Below are 18,933 nucleotides of genomic sequence, written 5' to 3'. Positions count from 1 at the left end.
TTAAGGGGAGAAAGTACACTAAAACTAACCCTACCTTTACCCTGTTACCACCAATAATAATAATAATAATTATTATTATTATCATTATCATTGTTGTTGTTATTATTGTTATTTTCCTCTTCCCCCATCCTTTCACCTGTCAAAACTGTAGGGTATAGACATACAGATACACAGACACACACACACACACACACACACACACACACACACACACACACACACACACACACACACACCAGAGCCAAAAGAACTTCACCCCCTTATCCCCTGACAACACTTAATTAACTGGCCTGTGTTCACTGTTTTTGTTGTTTTGATATTGTTTTGTTTAAATAAATAAATAAATAAAATCATCAATAATTTCTAAAGGAAACTTGTAGGAGTGAATTGAGGCATTGTTTGCACTGACCAAAATTCTTTATAATATTTGTTTACAGAGGACAGAGGACATTTTGGTAAAACCATAATAAAAACAAAGATACATTGGGCTAAAAATGTACAAAATGTCTGTGACGATGCACAACCAACATAATCAGAACTCTCTAGCTTTTAAATTTGATGTAAAACTCTTTCCCTTCTTTTTAAACGTGTTCTTTCAGTGTATTGCCTATAATCATGTGAGGATCTGTATTTCATGTACTTCCAATTGTCATTAACAAAATCCTTCAGGTCCTTGTTTATGTCGCCATCTCCTGGATAAACTGACTAACGCTTGGCTGGGTTATGCTTTTCCTCCCTTGAAACAGGCCTCCCCTTCCTGCTCCATTTTCGCGCGAGTTCTTTGAGGGGGCGGAGTTATGCGGTGTCACGGTGCATTTTATTGGACGGCGGTACATTTACCCGCCGACTATGCAAAGCGTACGTGCCGAGTTGACCAATCGCATGTTACGCTCTACTTGTAGCCGGCACGCAGTGGCGCGAAAACTCTACAGTGTGTGGTTTGACGGCAGCAGAGTACATACGGTACCAAACTCTGTGCAACCCTTCAAGATTTTTACAGTATAATAAATAATCGCTTATAATGGCAACCGACGTCGTAGACGACCGTGAGATGAGGGAGGCTCAGAGGGATTACCTGGACTTCCTGGACGACGATGTAAGTCTAACTTTAATCCGGTTTGTTGTGGGGTGGAATGAGAAACCATGCGGTCATAACAAAAGAACTGCTCTTCGTTTGGCTAGTTTGTAACAGTAATCGCTGTTGACAGTCAAATGACATTAGTTTGCAAATGCTAACGTTACTGTGAAGCCTGGGGCAACAGTTGAGTGTGTTTTGAGTTTAGCTAATTGTGTGTCAGTCATAAACTGATGCATATTTCCTTTGAGCCCGGTTACATCATATTGTTCTGCGTTAACAATTGAAAAACACCAAGCCCTTCTGCCCGTTCCCTGCAGCAAGACCAGGGGATCTACCAAAGCAAAGTCCGGGACATGATCGGTGAAAATAAAGCTCGACTCATCGTCAACATCAACGACCTGAGGAGACGCAACGAGGCCCGGGCTGCAAAGTAAGGAACCAAACTCTCTCTGTGCATTGGCACTGACACATTACATTTCAGCGTCTTTATAAGGGACCGTTCGTTATTTGTGAGAGGGGAGGGGTGGTGCAAATTGGGGCACATGAAATATTATGTTAAGCACTTTAAATTTTGACTTAGGACAGGGGTACATACAACTTTAAATGGTTAGATGCTGTTTTTATTTTACATTCCCTCTTAACCCCTGGCAGGTTTGTGGGCATGTAAACTGAATAAAAAAAAGAAGCCCAAATTACACTATTTACAGTATCATAGCCAGAAACACATGCAGCACACAGTGTTCTGTAGCATGTTGTAGAGGCCCTGGCTACATAACTGATTTACACCCCGATCACACAGAAAGTGTTTTGCAGGTTGCAGAACATGAGGCACACCGCACTGCCTTTTTATTTTAATTGAATGCCACTAATGCCACTAATACTGCTACAGGTTTCTATTGTTGCCAGGCAACTGTACAATCACATCCTTACCCTAACCTTCCTGTGTAATCAACACATGATCTATTTATTTATTTCACAGTTATTAGTATCTAGTTCCTAAATGTTCAGGCAGAGGAGACTTGCTGTAGCTCTGGTTGAGGGTGAGAGGCTGTCAGCAAATAGCACAGGGAAACAGATCTGTGTGGTTACATGACAAAAAAAGATGGTGGATCACAGGGAGAACCACCAGTTGGTCCAGGAGCTTTACCTTGGTGATGGCAGTTTCACGTACTGCACTTAAATGCTTCCACACCTGCTGTTTTCTAATGAGATGGTGGTAACTGCGGTTTGTTAGGTCATATAGCTCTGGGTATCCAACAACCCAACCACCAGTTTCTCCTCCATTGTTAACCAGCTGTAAACTTGGTGTCCCAACCACCTGTTCCCCCCGTTAAAGGGGGGGAGTTTTTCCTTATCTGCAGTGAGGGTCCTAAGGACAGAGGGATGTCGTACGCTGTAAAGCCCTCTGAGGCAAATTGTGATTTGTGATATTGGGCTTTATAAATAAAATTGATTGATTGACCACAGATGGCCCGCCTCTCAAATCATCCGATTGGACAATGGGACAATAGTGGGGATGACGTAGGGTGCTTTTCTGCTCTGAGTTGAAGATTTTTCCACTCAAGGAGTTCAGAGTACTCCGGCAAATACGCCAGGCACCTAGAGTGGAGAAGCATGAGGCGCATAGCGATGCTGAAACAGCGAGCAAAATGCTTCATTCTCATTAAATCTTCTAGAGTTTCGATGTGTTATTATTTCTGTATATAACAACAAAAAAAGCAAAGTTGCACCGATCGATCGACTGCTGACTAGAATCATGCAATTTTCAGCTTGATTGGCCATGTGCGGTGACTGGCCGGTTAGTCTCGGATAATTTAACAAAGGATGCTGCTAACTGTTTCATGTAAGTGAATGGAAAATGCTAAAACAATTAGGGCCATGGGGGGCAGCTTTGGCATCATGCACGAATCAGCAGGTCTGAGTTTAAAACATTTGGAAATTGAAATCAGCCATGCCCATGACTCAAATGTTTTATCCTCTCTGCCAGACTGATGAGCAATGCCTTTGAGGAGCTGCTGGCATTCCAGCGAGCTCTGAAGGATCTGGTGGCCTCAGTGGACGCCACCTACGCCAAGCAGTATGAGGAGTTCTTCATCGGTCTGGAGGGCAGCTTTGGCAACAAACACGTCACCCCCCGGACCCTGACCTCCCGTCTGCTGGGCAGCATGGTGTGTGTGGAGGGCATCATCACCAAGTGTAAGTAGATGTTAATTTTCCTTGTCTTTGGGGATCACTGCTTGTCTCTTTGACTGCTTTACACTTGATAAAATCTTTGAATGTTTCCCTTTCAAGGTGATATTAAGAACATTTATCATTACTCCCTTCACATTCTTCTTCAGGTTCTCTGGTGCGTCCGAAAGTAGTGCGCAGTGTCCACTACTGCCCAGCCACCAAGAAGACAATGGAAAGGAAGTACACTGACATGACCTCGCTGGACGCCTTCCCCTCCAGTGCTATCTACCCCACCAAGGTAGCTATGCTTTGAAAATGTGTGTACTTACTGTTTGACCAAAACAGATCGTGGTCCTGATTTTTCACACATCTTTACTCCCTCCGTTTCCGTGTCTTTGGACAGGATGAGGAGAACAACCCTCTGGAGACAGAGTTTGGTCTCTCCATCTACAAGGACCACCAGACCATCACAGTGCAGGAGATGCCTGAGAAAGCCCCCGCTGGCCAGCTGCCCCGCTCTGTGGACATCATCCTGGACAACGACCTGGTGGACATGGTCAAACCAGGAGACAGAGTGCAGGTCATCGGAACATATCGCTGCCTGCCTGGCAAGAAGGGTGGATTCACCTCTGGCACATTCAGGTGAGATGGGATAAAGCATGTACTAAAGCTGCTGAGTTAGTCGTTCTCTGTTAGTAATTTTCCATCCGTTTCTCCTCAGGACCATCATGATAGCCTGCCACGTCAAACAGATGAGCAAGGAAGTGTCCCCCCTCTTCTCCGCAGATGATATAGCCAAAATCAGGAAGTTCAGCCAGACTCGCTCCATAGTAAGGCCTCACTTTTCCTGCCTTGTTGCTCACAGCTGCTCAAGCGTATGAAAAGGATCTCACTCTAACTAAAAGAATTCTCCTTTTGTGTTTTTACTTAGGATGTGTTTGATCAGCTGGCTCGCTCCCTGGCTCCCAGCATCCATGGCCACGAGTACATAAAGAAGGCCATCCTTTGCATGTTGCTGGGCGGTGTGGAGAAGGTGCTGGAGAATGGATCGCGCATCAGAGGAGACATCAACATCCTGCTCATCGGTACTGTTGTTTCTTCAATTAATGAATTGAACTCTTAATGTTATGTTATCAGTTCTGTCCTATTAAAGTCTGATTTAGAGTTGCACAAAGGCTCTAAGCAGAGCCTATGCCCCAGCCTCTGCAAGTGGTTGATGGTGTTGTGAACATTTATACTTGTGTGGTGTGTCTGCATCTCTCTGCAACTGCACTGCCAAAATGCTAGGCTTTACATTAGTGTTACGTTACCTGCCGCTCGATGGTAGTTTCATAATGACAACTGGAGTTTATGAATGCCGTAACAAACGGTAGTTGGACTTGGCATTTGTGAACACTGCTTCATGCACTTCTGTTTGTGTCTGTATGCCGTCTTGTATTGAGACAACGATGTTTACACCAGTGAAATGTTAGGAAATAAAGTACCAAAGTTCAGACCGTAACGCATAATATTAGTGTATTACAATACATGAGAACATGACTGATCTATATACTGATGAAGCAAATAATTCAAAAGAGGAACTAATATAATCAAAATAAAGTATAAAAACAGGCTGTCTTAAAAATATCTTGTAAAAGTGTTTTGAGAATCATAAACAGAAATACTTTATTGATCCCTGAGGAGAAATTGTGATTCCGTACAGTCGCTCTGATGTAAAGAATAGAGAATTATCACAAGTAAGATAAGAGTATGAAATGTAAGTATGTGCAAATAAAATAAAATAGAAATAAAAATGTGCATTATGCTCCAATGTTTAACACTAGTAGGTAAGATGTTAGGAATAAAAATATCCTAACTGTGTAAACTGTAAATTGTGTAGATTCTTTTATAAGTGTCCACAAAGAGTGAGCTCAGTTCAGTAGAGTCATGTCCATATTTCTCACAGATATCCTGTGTAAGAGGGCACACAAGTATATGTTCTTCATTGTGTATGCCAGTCTTACAGTAACACACGTTGTTCTGGTGGTGTACAGCTCCACCTCCCAATTTGCACTCGCAATCTGTGAGAGGACAACCGGAACCATGTAAAGGTTATTCTTAGATAGTCGTCAATGTACAGTGTATTGCTGGTATAGAGTGGATGAATATGTATCTGGGTTGGCTTAGTAGGTGTGGTATCTTGGTCCCTCTTTAGATCTTAATTTTTCAATCATCTCTCTACATCACTCTCAATGTGATCTTATTTCTCCTTTATTCTCCGTGATTCTCTTTTCTCGTCATTTCTAGAACATACCACAAGGGGTCATCTGGCATGCTCTGACACTGCTTTTCTCTCACAAAAGCAAGAAGTATCGCACTCAGAAATATTTTGTTATATACCATAATGCTCTCTAAAACCAATACAATAAAAACAACTAACTATGAGAATGAACATAAGAAATTATATGCGTTATATGTTGAATAAATATATACCCTGAAAAGGTGTTGGTGAGAATAAATCACTTTACCAAGAAATATTGCACAGTTGAAGAACTGCAGACTTTTCCTCCACTCATATGAAGCCAGGAACAACAGCAACATTTAATAACGGTACAAAATTCAGCTCCATTATAACTCACAAGGTTCACAGACAAAACTTTGTCTTATACTAGACCTGTTTTACCCACAAAAACAACATGCTAATGTTAAGGTGACTTTAAAATCAGTTGGAGATCAACACTGAAATAACCAAGGGGTCCAGCTTAAGTAAAAAAAAAAAAAAAAAAATCACAATAATTTAAATAGTTACAGTACTAAAAACCTACCAGTGGTGTTGTAAGCAATGAGTTAAAATACCAAAATACTGCATACAAAAAAAAATGTAATGTCATAGAAAAATGATAATATAGCGTTGCGACGCTGTAGCTCTGCTCTTTTGCGTCAGAAGTCCACTCGTTCACAGGCGACCAGCTGGCAGTCACTCATCCACAGCACCATTACCGGCTTACATCCAAGTCGAGTAGGGGGACACTTAATTGGGCAGAGCTCTCAACTCTGCAGGATGGTTGTGATGAGATGTAGTGCTGTGGCTGCTGGTTGCTCCTGCACCGGTTTCTCTGTTTCTCTGCCTGGTCAGACACACCTTGGCCTATTTATTGCCATATTTTTGTTGCTTAAGGCCTTCCTCACTGCCACATCATTGGTTTTAGTCCAAAACAGTCTTGTCTGGTTGGGTGGCCACCTTGTCACACCTTGAGACTTTTCTACCAGATGCAGGTATTTGACAGTGATTGAGTGGGACAACAGCAGGAAGTAAAACTTACTAAAATCACAGCAGCTGTGGCTAACTAAGTAGAGCGGGTAGTCAGATCAGCAGTTCAATCCCTGACTCCTCCAGACTGCATGTCCAAGTATCTCTGGGAAAGATACTGAACCCCAAATTGCTCCTGATGGCTGTTCCATCGAGGTGTGTGTGTTTAAAAAAAACAAAAAACTGTAGCAGGCAGCACAGCAAAGGTAAAACACAATAAAACTAGCACTTCCACATTGTGAGACCTAGTGGAGTTTACCTCTGCTCATATGAAGCCAGGAGAAGACTTTAAATGCTGCTGTCCTTTGTTTCCACTGAGGGAATGGTTCCCAGTTTACAAAAATAAACAGGAGGTCTGCATCACTGTGACATGTGGTTACATTTCTGGGGAGGTGTACATCAGGCTATGGTGTAGGCCACCTAGAGCCTACGCTGTAGATACGGCATTGATTCAACACAGCAGTATAAACCCTGCTCAAGCTGTCTGCTGCTCTCAGATGTGTTTGTGATATAGTGGCTAATGTCACATATCCATTTCTTTACCAGGGGATCCATCGGTAGCAAAGTCCCAGCTGCTGCGTTATGTACTTCACACAGCACCCAGGGCCATCCCGACCACTGGCCGCGGCTCCTCTGGTGTGGGTCTGACTGCTGCGGTCACCACTGACCAGGAGACTGGTATGACAAACAAACACATCCACTGTGCATGAACACACTGGCACACACACAAACTGGCACTAACTGTATCTCACATGTCGATTTTCGGTGTTTTTCTCCCCAAGGTGAGCGTCGTCTGGAGGCAGGTGCCATGGTGCTGGCTGATCGAGGTGTGGTGTGCATCGATGAGTTCGACAAAATGTCCGACATGGACCGCACGGCCATCCACGAGGTGATGGAGCAGGGCCGCGTCACCATCGCCAAGGCTGGCATCCATGCCCGCCTCAACGCCCGCTGCTCTGTGCTGGCAGCTGCCAACCCTGTCTACGGCAGGGTGAGCAACTCATCTCATAACACCTGACATTTCAGTCAGTTACAGGGTTTACTTAACTGTCTTTTTCCTCTCTCTGAAAATGTTAACCCTGCTCTGTCTGTGCAGTACGACCAGTATAAAACCCCCATGGAGAACATTGGCCTCCAGGACTCCCTGCTGTCCCGTTTCGACCTCCTGTTCATCATGCTGGATCAGATGGACCCCGAGCAGGACCGCGAGATCTCAGATCACGTGCTGAGGATGCACCGCTACCGCGACCCCCGTGAGCAGGAGGGAGCAGGTACTGTGCATCAGGACTTCTTAAAACTAATTTAGTGTTTGAGTAAACATATCTAAAATTGTATATGTCCTTGTTTTGTATTTTCAGCCATGGCTCTGGGCGGGACAGTAGACGTCTTGGCTACAGAAGACCCAGACGCAATCGCAGAGGAGCACGAGGAGCTGCAGATCTATGAGAAACACAACAACCTGCTGCATGGGAGCAAGAAAAAGAAGTAAGCACACAGTAACTGTCTCTCTAGGGACTAAAACACCTGTCAAATCTTTCTTCTCATTACCTTACAGATATGTTAGTGTGAAAAGAACAATAAACATCATGGCAACTGGTTCAAGTGTAGAGTAATAAGTAATGTTGTTTTGTTTCAGGGATAAGATTGTAAGTAAGGAGTTCATGAGGAAGTACATCCACATTGCCAAGGCTGTGACACCTGTGCTAACAGAGGAGGCAGCCAATCACATCGCAGAGGAGTACTCGAGGCTGAGGGGACAAGAGCAGATGGGTGCTGATATCGCCAGGGTGAGCAGGAGCATGCACACACCTTCTTATGTACACAAGAGGTTATTAAATATAGACGGAGTGTACTGATTAGACTTAGACTTGCACTATAGGGAGTGTACAGACTGAACTGACTAATATCTTCCTCTCTCTGTTTAGTTACACCTGGTAGGGTGGGACAACTTATGTCTTTATCATACTTATTGGTACGTGTTAGTGACCTCGCATAATTCCCAGCATTATTCTGCCCAGTGTCAACTTGAGCAGGGGTCTTATTTTGACGGGCCACAGTGTGTGAAAGCACAGGTGTCACTGAACACATTAGCAATGACTCTGTTTTATTCCAGTGTCCCAAGAAGTCTCGATAGTGAACAGGCATGCACAAGACCCTGAAATTGAAGCAGCTTAATGGAACTGTCAGCTAACTGCTAAACTGCTAACATCTAACTATTACTTTAGCTTTATTATAACATTATGTTATTTAAATTTATTACAACAGTACTTGATTTAACTTTATTCTAACGGCAGTGAAGTATTTTAGTAGTCTACAGAAGTTTAGAGGAGATTTCAAAATATCGTGTATTGTGTGTCACGATATAGCCTAAAAAATATTGCTTTATTTTTTATAGGCCATATTACCCAGACCTATTTACACATGTGCTTTTACTACTGTACAAGTAGTCAGAATCATGGGAATAATGGGTGAACTGTTTTCATAATTATGTATACTACTCAAAGGATCATTGTCATATCTTGTTGGAAACCATGCAGATACACAGCTCCTAGTAACTGATGGGTAAAGATTGTATTAGTGCGCTCTGACCTCGTTACCTCTCCTTCTCCTCAGACCTCTCCAGTGACCGCCCGTACGCTGGAGACTCTGATCCGTCTGTCCACAGCACACGCCAAGGCTCGAATGAGTAAAGCCGTGGAGCTGGAGGACTCAGAGGTGGCTGTGGAGCTCGTCCAGTTTGCTTACTTTAAAAAGGTCGGTACTGCTCTGTCTGCAGAAGAATGGAATGATGGCTTTGTCCTCAAACACTGGGGCTAAAGTAATGCCAAATAATTCTGCCGTAACACGTCTGGGTTGTGTGGTATATCCTGCAGGTACTGGAGAAAGAGAAGAAACGGTCGAGACAGGAACGGGACTCTGGTTCAGAAGAGGAAGAGGACGAGGAGTCCACTCAGCATTCACAGAGAGCTACAAGGAAGAGGTAAACACTTACTGACACAGTGATTTACAAAGTATATAAAAATAATTTTAAAAAAAAAGCTTCCACTGTCACAGTCATTCCATAAGGAGACTAACTAGTGTGTCCTGCAGGGGGCGCCGTGGCTCTCAGGGCAGTGAGCCCTACAGCCCATATGACTTCAGTGAAGAGCAGGATGTCCCTGACAGTAAGTATCACTTGTATTAACTTCCCACACTGCTGCAGTCTGCTTTCACATTCTCACTGACTCATTCCACACACAACTCAACACTCACAGTCTCTGTTTAGGACATCTACTTTCTCACATGGGGCGGGTTTCGTCTTTTAGTATTTTGTAAAACCATACTGTTCCTTTTTTTTTTTTCCTCTCAAAGAAACAGCAAAATAATAGGTTTGTGAATGATCTTATTGGATAAACCCAACTGAGTCTGACAGAATCCATTAATAGTAGCATTTTCCGTTTGCACTGAATATCCATCAAATATGGTCTTATGTCTCTGGAGCATTGACACTCTTCTCCATTCATGTTCACACGCATATTTACTTTGTGATGGATGTGCACATACAGGCAAGAACAAAACCAAAAAAGGCTTTTGATTGTCAGTTCATATAAACCATCATGTATAGTATAACGTGCATGCAAATATATGGCCCAACTTCTGTTGAGCATCAATAGTGGAAAGCACTTTTCCATTGTACTTGACTTGAGTATTTTCATTTGATGTTACTTTATACGTCTTCTCCATACATTTCTGTACTCGGTTTACCTCAGTTTATAAAAGATAATACATCGTGACGTAAAAGTTTTCTAAGTTCTTAAAATGAGCTTCACCTCGACCAGATAACATTACATAACTACAAAACGCTTTTTCATGTTTATGCATCAGTGATTAATCCTATAATCTACAATACATTTTACACTTTAAAGCTGTAATAGTAACTTTTCTGAAAATAGCTTTTTGGTCATATTTGCTTAAACTGTCACTATGTTGAAACAGCATCTCATAAGACAGAAAAAAATCATGTCCCTCCTGTTCTTTGCACTGCTTCTAATTGCATTTGTGAGAACACTTTGCGGCTAAACGAAAACAACCAATCAGAGCAGAGTCTGTAACGCAGCTGTAAAATGAGAGTTTGCTCTGGCTGGTGGGCGGTGCTTAGTTTCAGCTCGACTGTTTCCAACATAGTGGGTTTTCATATTTTGAATGCAGGCTTTTATGCAAGTAAAGGACCTGAACACTTTTTTCACCTCTGCTGAAAATAGCAATATGCAGTGGCATGCAAAAGTTTTGGCACCCCTGGTCAAAATCTAGTTTACTGTGAATAGGAGTAGAGGATGAACTGATGTCCAAAAGGCATGAAGTGAAAGATGAAAATGCTCTTCAACATTGTAAGCAAGATCAGTGTATTATTTTTGTTTTTAGATTCACAATGTTAGAGTGGAAAAAAGTAAAGAAGCACCATGCAAAAGTTTGGGCACCCCAAGACATCTGAGCCCTCAGACAAATTTTATCAGATTCTCAGACCATAATTGGCTTGCAAATGTCAAAGCTTTATAAATATTCTCACTCCTGAAACCTTGTCCCAACAATCAGCAACCATGGGCTCCTCTAAGCAGCTGCATAGCATTCTGAAAACTAAAATAACTGATGCCCACAAAGCAAGAGAGGACTATAAAAAGGTAAGTTGAGGTCTGGAAGACTAAGAAAACTTTCTGAGAGATTCCTGAGTGGAGGTACACTGTTGTACTGTGCAGTGACACCTGTACAAATATGACGTTCATGGAAAAGTCATGAGAAGAAAAACCTTTCCTGTGTCCTCCACAACAAATTTCAGTGTCACAAGTTTGCAAAGGAATATCTAAACAAGCCTGATGCTTTTTGGAAACAAGTCCTGTGGACTGATGAAATTAAAAAAGAACTTTTAAGACACAATGAGCAAAGGTATGTTTGGAGAAAAACTTTAATGAAAAGAACACCTGTCCAACTGTTAAACTCCGGAGTGGATCAATCATACTTTGGGCTTGTGTTGCAGCCAGTGGCAAGGGGGAACATTTCACAGGTAGAGGGAAGAATGGATTCAGTTAGATTCCAGCAAATTCTGGAAACAACCATCAAACCATCTGTAAAAAAAAAAAAAAGCTGAAGATGAAGAGATTATGGCTTCTACAACAGGGCAATGGCCCTTAACACACCTTGATATGACAATGGACCACCTCAAGAGGTGCAAGCTGAAGGTTTTGCCATGGCCCTCACAGTCCCCAGACCTAAACATCATTAAAAATCTGTGGCTAGACCTCAAAAGCGCAGTGCATGCAAGACGGCCCAAGAATCTGACAGTGCTAGACGCCTTTTGCTGGGAGAATGGGTGAAACCCCCAAACAAGAACTGAAAGACTCTTAGCTGGTTACAAAAAGTGTTTAGAAGCTGTGATACTTGTCAAAAGAGGCGCTACTAAGTACTGACCACGCAGGGTGCCCAAACTTTTCCTTCAGACCCTGTCCCTTTTTTTGTTATTTTGAAACTGTAAAAGATTGAAATTAAAAAGTAATCTCGCTTAAAATATTTAAGAAATGTGTCATCTTTAACTTCATGCCTTTTGGAAATCAGTTCATCTTCTACTTACTTAACAACTCACAGTAAACAAAATTTTGACCAAGGGTGCCCTAGTCTCACCACCAGACAATCAGAGATCTCCGCCTTCTGATAGTCTGGGGACACTCCTTTCTAAAGTGTGTTTAACACACCGGAGAAAACAGCCGGCAACAAAGCAACACCTCTTGCATTTTTTTAAAAGGACACCCCCTCCCGGAAATGTGCGCTCCCCCTTTTCTCGTCCGAGCTTGAAAATGGATGCCGAGAGATTTACCCACGTTTTATCAAACGTGTGCTCAGTCCACAAGATTGTGGAAATGAAGGACTTACAGCGACTTTGTTTAAAACTTTTAATGCAGTCGGACTATGTTTACGAGCACAAGAGCTCAGCGAGCCACCGAAGGACCGCCCTGCAGATTTACTATTGGTTCTGCAACGTAGGGAGTTTTTTTAAACTCTGAAATTGTATCCGCCCATCTAAACACAAAATCAGGGAGAAAGACGTCAGTCTTTAGTTAAGCAAAGCGTCTAAAAGCTGACTTGTGAGTCTAAGGGTGCCCAAACTTTTACATGCCACTGTACATGGCATGCTTGGCGAAGATGTGTAGTAACCAAGCAAAAGAGCGAAGGGTTCAAAGTGTTAAAATCTTCAATAAATGAATAATACTTTGAGATTATTTTTTCCCCCCGATCTCTAATTTATTTAGTAATAAGTATTAAATGTTATGTAGAAAAAAGTTTTGAAGTTTCAGGGGCTTGTGAGGGGTTTATGATAGCGTGAAGGTAAACCTGCTTCTTTGAATGTGTTTGAATTCTCACACTGGTCTCTCTGCTCTTTAGTTCAGGCCCGCTCCCCGAAACCAGCCAAGGCACAGCGGGTGGAGGAGCCCATGGACGCCACATCACAAGCGGAAGACGCTGAACTCTCTGCAGAGAGGTGAGGGATTGATTCACACAGCCTGAAACAGCCAGCTAGTTTCATGATTAGTGTTACCACCTGTTATAAGTTAGAACTGAGACAGGTGCTGACAGTGCGGTAATTTAATGTAATTCAATCTGTTTCCTCCACCAGGCTGAAGGAGTTCAAGTCCTCCCTGTTCTCAGTGTTCCAGTCTGCTCACGCTCAGTCCGTGAAGATGAAGGCGCTGATGGAAGACATCAACAAGGAGCGTCAGAGTCGCTTCACAGAGCCCGAGGTTCGTGCAGCTTTGGCTCGCATGCAGGATGACAACCAGGTCATGGTGGCTGATGACATCATCTTCCTCATCTGAGGGAAGGGGGGAAATTGGTTAAATGGACTTTGAAAGAAACAGTGATTTATATTCAAATGTACATTCATTTTTTCATCCAATACTGGACACTTTGTATGCATGCAGCCTCTGTTTTCTTGTTCTTTCAAAATGCAGTCTCATGCTGAACACATTTAAAAATCAGTCAGACACCTGACCGCCAATCTGCAACTCAAAACACAAAGCACCAATCATTCTGAGATGGGTTGGATCCACTGTGCTGCATGTAGCAATGGCACCTGCTGTGTATTAGTACACCATTATAAGCACAGTATTATCTGGATTTGTATATAGTTGAAGAGACGTTTCAAAACTGTTCATTAACTGTAGTTGTGTATTAAAAAAAATAAAATGTAATGCTTTGGAAATGACTTTAGTTCTTAAATCAATTGACAGTACTACATTACAGCATGCTTCATACCTTTTTCAGGCTTATTTATTCCAACTGTTAGATACATATGGGGTGATGGACATGGATGGAGCCTTCTCTCCATACTTTGCACTCATTTCCTCTCCATTTGTGCACGTTTTCTAAAAGATTATCTGCACCATACCCATGGCATAAGCTCTGCATAGACATGTACCCTACACCAAAAACAATTTCCCACCACTGAGTTGATAAAGTCCTTAAATCAGACTTTCCTAAAGTTGTAAATATTATTCATAGTATACATCCTACAAAAATCACTGCATGCCTTATGCTGGTAAATTTGTGCTGTCATCTCCCAATTTTGGCAGTCAACCAACCCTGGCTGCATTTTATGTTGTGTGATACAATTTCCTGGAAAAATGGTTTGAGATGCTGGGAAACTTTGTGAGCTCTTCTGATTAAACATCTTCCTGCCTCTGTACCAGTGTGTTTACAAGAAGCATTTCATTTGAAACCCCTGTGAGTCCAGACCTCGCTTTGTGTGGGAGGTCCCACAGAGATCATACATCTCTACAGTGTTAAGCTTCTACCTTCCCTCTCAAACTTTACCTCACTTCATAGTTAATCAGGTTTACCCTGAGTCAGATTATATTTCAGGTGGTGGGGGTTCACAGCATTGTTGCACCCACACAGAGTAGACACACAGTATCTGACTTTCAGCCCCACAACTTAGCTGTGGCTCTGATGAGTGTAAAGATAGGGCCATGTGCACCAGCCAACCCCTGACGAGGAGCTAGCAACCACTACACCATCATACAGGACACAGGAGGCTTCGACACCCACGGCTGACTCATATCACGTATGGTATCAAAGGCCACAGCCTGCACCCTCCTTGCATCTATTACCTCAGCTAAGAACAAATAAAGTTTAGTTTTCTTTTAAAGCTGGATGTTAATGGTAACTGGTTCTATGACCCTCTTAAGAAAAGCAGCAGGCAGATCAGCTGTAATTGCTTGTAAGTGTTGGTATTAAAGCTTCAGGAGAAGCTTGAGAAACCTGCATTTTACGGTAATTATTGTACAAGTAGGTCAATGTGTCCCTTAGCTTTATGTCTTAAAGCAGTAGTAGAGAAATAGACTTAGAGACTGCAACAGCGAAACAGCTAGCTTGCTCTGGCCTACCAGCACTTTTAAAGATCACTAAATTAACATGTAATATCTTGTTTGTTTAATTTATACAAAAATCAAAGTGTAAAAACTTAAGTTGCGGTTTTATGAACGATTTTGCTAATTTTGGAAAAAAACAGGCTAATTTTTCCCCTGTCTCCAGTTTTTATGCTAAGCTAACTGGCCTTAGCTTCATATTTAACAAACAGATAAATAACTTGACAAGAAAGTGAATACTGGTAAATATACCTCCCAAACTGTCCCCATGTCACACAACATTTGCTTTAAGATTTCTTTTGTAACTATCAAATTGTCTCCTTAAACACTGAATTAAGGATGGGTTGCACTATGTCCAAACTACTGTATATGGAAGAGTATTAGGGCCAGGCATAAACGGTAAAAAGCAGGGGAGGAAGATGTTTATGCCTCCATGCTGGCAACAGCCATGGCTGAAGGGATTATATTTTTAGGCGGTCTGTCCGTCTGTCTGTCCATCCCATCCTTGTGAACACGATATCTCAAGAACGCCTCAAGGCAGTGTTTGTGAATTTGGCACAAACGCCCACCTGGACTCAGTGATGATCAGTTTTTGGTGACAAAGGTCAAGGTCACTGTGACCTTGCATCTATCTCATTCTCCTGAATGTAATATCTCAATAACAGCTTGAGGGAATTTCTTCAAATTTGGCACACATGTTCACTTGGACTCCATGATGAAATGATTCGATTTTGGTGGTCAAAGGTCAAGGTTACTGTGACCTTATCTCAAAACACTGTGAGGGAATTTCTTCAAATTAACACAAATGTTCACTTGGACTCCGATCAGGCATAAGAGTAATAAACTCAGGGGAAGAAGATTTGGCGACAGCCATGGCCAGAGGGATTATATTTTTAGGTTGTCTGTCTATCCATCTGCCCATCCCATCCTTGTGCAATCTGGAAATCCATCGGTATCCATCTGCGATCGCTCACGCCCTTCACTTCCAGCGGTGCCCCCAGGGAATTGCCGTGTTGTTTACAAATACTTCGGGTAGAAAACCAGCAGAGTTTAACTATATATCACATTTTTCACGTCACTATATCACCGTGTAGACTAATCTGATGTTTGCTAAGTCTATAAACACAATGATTGAACAAACTTTACTATTTCTGTGTGTTTTGTAATTAACATGGTTATCGTAGATTAGCTGGGCTAACCGTTAGCTGTTAACGTTAACGTTAGCCTTTAGTGGTGTCTGTAATAACCATAGACTGTATAAAAATAAGGTAATAACTCAATAAACTGTCCGTGAATAAAATATTTTTTCCAGCGGATATCTTAGTTACATGATTGAGCTAGCAAAGCAGTTTTGTGTTGCTATGTGTGGTATTTACTCAGTTATGGGAAATCATGATGTCTAGAAAGCATCAGTGGCTGCAGCTGACAGGGACAGTTAGAAAAGCTAACATCAGGACGTCATCTGTTAAAAGCCTCCCGTTGTCGGATACGACATGAAACTACTCCAGTTAGCTCAATCATGTTGTAACTAAGACATCCACTGGATAAAATATTTTTTTCCACATTGACGAGACGGCGTTTTGGGTGGAGCGGTCGCTATGGACGCGGAGCTTGCTGTTTCTGTAGGTACACATTTCCTGGGGACACCTGCACGTCTCGGCCACGCCCCCTCCATTGTGATTGGCTTAAGCGCAGCATGTTCAAAGTCAAACTACAATGTAAATTGCAGAATCTGTCTTGAGAGATTAATCCTTGTGAAGACAATATCTCAAGAACACCTTTAGGATATTTTTTTGAATTTGACACAAATGTCCACTTTGACTGAAAAATAAACTCATTAGAATTTTGAGGTCAAGGTCAGTGTGGCCTCACAAAATATGTTTTTGGCCATAACTCAAGAATTTATATGCTAACTATGACAAAACTTCACACAAATGTCTACTATGATAAAATAATGAAGTGATGACATTTTATATTCAAAAGGTTAAAGGTCAGCTTCACTGTGACATCATAATGTTCTGCATAGAAAACTCTTTATTCAGTGTCATATTTCAGGAACAGAAGGGGCGACATTTGGTCAGATACTGAATTGGTGACACTAATTTTGGGTGCCCACCTTGAAACTGTGCTGATTGTATAGATCTTCTGTGCTGTCAGGGTTACGGTGGGTGCAAAGCATCCATGTTTTCACAGAAATTGATGTAAACTGTAAGAGAAACTTGACTTGTGCACGGAGGCACATAGTTTTCCTTTATTTGTTTTTTGAAAATAAAGTGATATTGTAAAGAAGGTTGAACTTTCAGTCTTAGTTTCAGCCATAAGAAAAAATAAAGATTTTTTTTTCTTTTTTTTTACAATTCAAGAATAAAGTCAAAATGCAGATTAAAGTTGAAATTAGAGATTAAAGTTGAAATATCATTTTGAGAATAATGATTAAATATTTAAAATATTTAGAATACACTTGATTAAATGGAACTTTTGAGAATAAATCAAACTACTAGTTTTAGCACATATGGCTGCCTCTACAGAATGCCTAGTGTTGATGAATCGTTGAATTGACAAAATTCAGAAGCAGTTTTAGTAACAAGGCAATGTTTCCTCTTTAAATGCATGAACACAGGTTGGTAATACAGATTAGGACTTTAGAATTGTGCCGATAATTGCATCTGTTAATAAGACGATAGCAAACAAACTTGAAAGAGGTGGCCACATTTTTGCAAACTGAAATGGATTAAACAGATGGAAAGGTATTGATAGATTCGCCTGCATGCAATACAGAGAGAACATGTTGTATCACAAGACACACTTTGATGAAGCAGAGGAGTTGACTTTATCTTGACATTTTGACTGTATTCTCGAAATAGTATTTCAGCTTTATTCTCAACATTTCAACTTTATTCTAAATGTTTTGGCTCTATTCTCAACATTTTGACTTTATTTTCGACATTACGACTTTATTTTCTATATTTTGACTTTATTCTTGACATTTTGACTTGTTCAACATTTTAACTTTCTTCTCAACATTTCGACTATATTCTCAACATTACCACTTTATTTTAAACATTTTAACTTTTTTCTCAACATTTTGACTATATTGTCAAAATGCAAAAAAAAAACAAAAACCCATCCTCCTTTCACTTTCATCATTAGGGTCCGGGCAGCTAAGCTAAATAGAGGACAGTTCTTAGAAAACCTGTTCACATTTACCTTTCCTTTTTTCTTTCCTTGATCACCTTGATTGTACATAAGTTTAGTTAAATTTCAATTTTATTTATAAAGCCCAATATCACAAATCACAATTTGCCTCACAGGGCTTTCCAGCATATGACATCCCTCTGTCCTTAGGACCCTCGCAGCGGATAAGGAAAAACTCCCCAAAAAACCTGTTTAACGGGGAAAAAAATGGTAGAAACCTCAGGAAGAGCAACTGAGGAGGGATCCCTCTTCCAGGACGGACAGACGTGCAATAGATGTCATAAAAGTTAGTGTTTAGTTTAGTGTATCTTCTCGAGTGTCTTGTCTATTGTTATACTGCTTAGTTTTTATTTTTATTTCTATTTTACTTGTATATATTGTTTTTTATTGTATTATTATTATTCCAATTTAGCTTTCTTTTAGCTCTTAATTGTATGGCATTAATACTAGGTGAGAAGGAAACAGCATTTGGATGCTCTGTACGTCATGCACATATAGCATGATCCTTTTCAGCCACAGGTACATAACCTACATAATTAATATTTGTCCCGGACCTTGAATTACAAGCGCAGAGAAGTACACTTCTAAAAAGAACTGTCTGTCAGCAGCAGGTCCTGACTTATCGTACTACTGCTTCCACAGAAACTCTGAAATTGAGGTTTACAGAGTGCACTGATAAATCACAGTTGATGTTTGATCCTCCCATGCATGAGAAGAGGTGAAAGTGTTTTTCTGTCCCGCTGCCAGTTGCCTTCTTTGACTGCTGCTATAACCATGTAGCTGTCAACAAAAGGCAACTGGCAGCG

The 18,933-nt window shown here is 41.4% G+C and overlaps 1 protein-coding gene across 1 annotated transcript; it reads left to right on the top strand.

Annotated features, from left to right (window-relative positions):
- The first annotated feature begins 909 nt into the window (after positions 1-909).
- On the top strand, positions 910-14,245 carry mcm3 (minichromosome maintenance complex component 3). Its single transcript, XM_050058855.1, has 17 exons — positions 910-1,096; positions 1,396-1,508; positions 3,066-3,274; positions 3,418-3,548; positions 3,654-3,892; positions 3,972-4,080; positions 4,182-4,335; positions 7,086-7,217; positions 7,322-7,530; positions 7,636-7,810; positions 7,898-8,024; positions 8,176-8,326; positions 9,153-9,293; positions 9,413-9,519; positions 9,630-9,703; positions 12,951-13,047; positions 13,183-14,245. The coding sequence occupies exons 1-17, from the start codon at positions 1,022-1,024 to the stop codon at positions 13,379-13,381; spliced, it is 2,442 nt and encodes an 813-aa protein (XP_049914812.1). The 5' UTR covers positions 910-1,021; the 3' UTR covers positions 13,382-14,245.
- Positions 14,246-18,933: the final 4,688 nt, after the last annotated feature.

Source organism: Epinephelus moara, chromosome 12 (genome assembly GCF_006386435.1).
Source record: "Epinephelus moara isolate mb chromosome 12, YSFRI_EMoa_1.0, whole genome shotgun sequence".
NCBI lineage: Eukaryota > Metazoa > Chordata > Actinopteri > Perciformes > Serranidae > Epinephelus > Epinephelus moara.
This window is presented reverse-complemented; position numbering and strand designations above follow the sequence as displayed.